This window comes from Octopus sinensis, linkage group LG6, assembly GCF_006345805.1.
Source record: "Octopus sinensis linkage group LG6, ASM634580v1, whole genome shotgun sequence".
NCBI lineage: Eukaryota > Metazoa > Mollusca > Cephalopoda > Octopoda > Octopodidae > Octopus > Octopus sinensis.
Window position 1 is genome coordinate 116,234,933 of NC_043002.1, and position 3,486 is coordinate 116,238,418.

General features: G+C 34.1%; 1 protein-coding gene across 1 annotated transcript in view; it reads left to right on the forward strand.

Moving 5' to 3' along the window:
• The first annotated feature begins 351 nt into the window (after positions 1–351).
• LOC115213331 (potassium voltage-gated channel protein Shaw-like) overlaps positions 352–3,486 on the forward strand; it is a 44,273-nt gene continuing 41,138 nt past the window's right edge. Inside the window, exon 1 of the mRNA XM_036503500.1 lies at positions 352–932. Within this exon, the coding sequence (XP_036359393.1) occupies positions 372–932 (561 nt within the window). The 5' untranslated portion in view covers positions 352–371. The remainder of the gene's footprint in view (positions 933–3,486) is intronic.

Below are 3,486 nucleotides of genomic sequence, written 5' to 3' on the forward strand. Positions count from 1 at the left end.
CCTATTTTAAAATATTGGATTGTGTACAAACCTAATACGTAATGAGAAAAGCGATAGTATTATGCTGACTTGGTATGAATTGACGAAATGTATTACGAGTTTCAATTACTAAGATGGAATGAATCAAATAGAAGTAGTGGAACATTTCGAGTGTGGAATTACGCTTGTTTCCAGAGAAAGTAGGAAGCTGAATATTTTCAAGTGAATTTCATTTAAAATGTAAACATTTTTCTACCTCAAGCATAAAAATTTTCTGAAGAATTTTGGAACCTGTTCTATCATTGTTTTGCTCCGTGAAGTGCTTTTGCTAATTCTCCGTAGAAATTGATATTTATTAATGGTTCTGGCGTTGAAAGCATTTTAAAGATACAATGGAGAAAGAACGTACTTTGTGCACGTCGCTAATACCAAAAGTTTCTATGATGCCATCAAGACGATTTGACAACAGGATAATAATAAATGTCAGTGGTATTCGTTATGAAACTTACAAATCGACGTTAAAAAATATTCCTGATACTCGATTGTCTTGGCTAACTGAGACAACCGCTAGTAACCCTGATTACGATCCTGTAACAGACGAATTTTTCTTTGATCGTCATCCCGGAGTATTCTCTATGATTCTGAACTATTACAGAACGGGATTTCTTCATGTTCCTACAGATGTATGTGGTCCACTTTTTGAAAATGAATTAAACTTTTGGGGTCTTGACGAAAAACAAATAGAACCTTGTTGTTGGTCAAATTACCGTGCACACCGAGAAGCCCAGCAGACTGTCACTGAATTGGATAACGGAGATGAAGATATCCATGAAGACGAAGTACCAAATATATTTGGTATTAGTGATGATGTCAGTGAAAGAACATTTTGGCAAAACTGGAAACCAAAAATTTGGAGAATAATGGAATATCCCAATTCTTCTATACCAGCTAAAGTAAGATAATTTTCTATTTTTAACAACTTCACATTTTTTTTTGCTTCATTAATGAAAGTTCTATGTTTTTGCAGCTCAGTGTTTGTCACAAATTAATTGGAATTAAAATCACCAAAGCTGTATATTTCTGATATTTACAACCAGTTTATGACAGTTTTGTTTTGAGTTTGTACTTTACGAAATACCTTTAATGTTCATCAAAAGCCGGGTATGTGTTAGACTTTTGTATTACCTTACGACCGTGTGTCTTATATTGCAATTATATATAATTCCAATATAATTTAATTAGATTATAATTTAGCAAATATGCTTTATCAAAATTATATAAATACGTGTAGGCGTGGCTGTGTAATAAGGAGCTTACACCCCAACCCCACCGTTCTGGGTTTTGTTTGACTACGTGGCACGTTGAGCAAGTGTTTTCTACTATAGCCTCATACAGACCTTTTTGAGTGGATTTGGTAGCCGGAAACTGCAATAAGCCTGCTATTTATAAATATATATGTACACACACAGGCACCTACACACACACACACACACACACCTACACACACACATGTGTATATGTGTGCTTGTGTTTGTCCCCACCACAGCATGGCAGCCGATGCTGGTTTGTTTACGTCCCCGAAACCAGTGGTTTGGCAAAAGAGATCAATTAAATAATTACCAGGATTCGACTAAACCCTTCAAGGCGATTCCTCAGCATGGCTGCAGTCTAATGTCTGAAACAAGAAAGGGATAATATGAACAGTATAAGGCGTGCCTGTGTGGTAAGAAGCTTGCTTCTCAACCACATGGTTCTGGTTTCAGTTCCGCTGCGGGGTACCTTGGACAAGTGTCTCCTATCAGCTTCGGGCTGATCAAAGCTTTGTGAGTGGATTAGGTAGAGGGAAACTGAAAGAAGCCCGTTGTATATATATATATATATATATATATATATATATATATATATATATATATATATATATATATATATATATATACACAGCGATGTAACTACACATGTACTGCTGGTGATTTATTTACCTTCTTTGGACTTCTACCTTGCTTCTTTCCGACAGAGAGCTATGTTCAAAACGTCAAACTCTCTTTTCCCTGAGTGTCAAGCTAATAATTTCTTGTGCACATTCGTTTATTTGAATTGTCTATCTAATATATCTATCTATCTATCTATCTATCTATCTATCTATCTATCTATCTATCTATCTATCTATCTATCTATCTATCTATCTATCTATCTATCTATCTATCTATCTATCTATCTATCTTCAAGACGGTACCCCAGCATGGCCGCATGAAACAAGTAAAAGATGAAAGATAAAAGATAAAAGATATATGTATAATTTATAAGATTAAATAAATTACCAAAATTATTTATCTAAATATTTTCAACCACGTTAATGGAGATTTTGTTTTTTGCTTTGATAATATTAGAATTTCTTAATTAAACGTTTATCATTCCAGTTACAGTGTGTGCTGATCATTCGTAATGTGTTTAAGTGAACAGACTCCTTAGTATATGGAGTTAAGCTTGCAGTCTTTGGAGATAATTTCAGCTTTAGAATCTGAATGTTACCGTTAAATGTCAAGAAGGTATTGAATAACTAATCGATATCTTACAAGAATCAGTTATCTTATAAAATCTGTCTTAACCCCCTTAAATGTAATGCAATTTAAAGAAGCTTCCGCTGAAGGAGATTTGATACCGACTCGGTTAGATTAATGGCTTGCCAATCATGTCCTTTTTTAAAAAAAAATATTTTGTTACGTGGCCGGGATAATGTTTAGTTTGTAAAGCAGTATATTTGTAGTTGAAGAGAAAAATAGATTGAGTGGGAATTGCAGAGGGATGCAGAAGGATTGTGTGAATTGCAAAGCAAAGAATATGAGATCGAGAAATAATGGGGTTGAGAGACAAAAGAGGAATAAAAAATGAGTTTAAGTGATTGTGTTTTAAACTGTTAACAGCCACATTAACTGATGTTGTTATTGTAGCTGTAGAAGTTTGAGAAAGAAACTGCATCGCATTAGTGGACAAACCTCACAACAGATCCAACCTCTCAAACAATTTCCTTTTTTTTTAGTTTGAAGACCAGTGTGGTATTTCATAATATATATATATAGATTAAGTTTTCATTTAACTTTTTAGCCTCAAATATTCTTTAGCAGTAACTGTCAACGCTGAAGATGATAGTGAAGGTGATGAAGCATAGAGAACTGGTACAGTGAGGATTACTGCAACTACATCCACAAGGCTTAGTTGAGAATGATAAAGCGATCCAAGAAAACATGTTAGTACTTATAAGTTAAATATAAGGATTTGTATCTGATAAAAAGAAATTTGGCTGCATTATAAAGACCTAGGTAGTGGGAGCTTAGAAATCGAATTGTATCGAATATGCGAATCGACTCTATAAACAATCCCAATAGTGATAGGTACTACAAGACCAATAAATACAACAATACATGAACAAGTGAAATTACAGATATAAAACAGCTATGCACACGGAAACAGAGCAATACGAGCCGTATCGAAAGCAAGTTATTAAAAAAC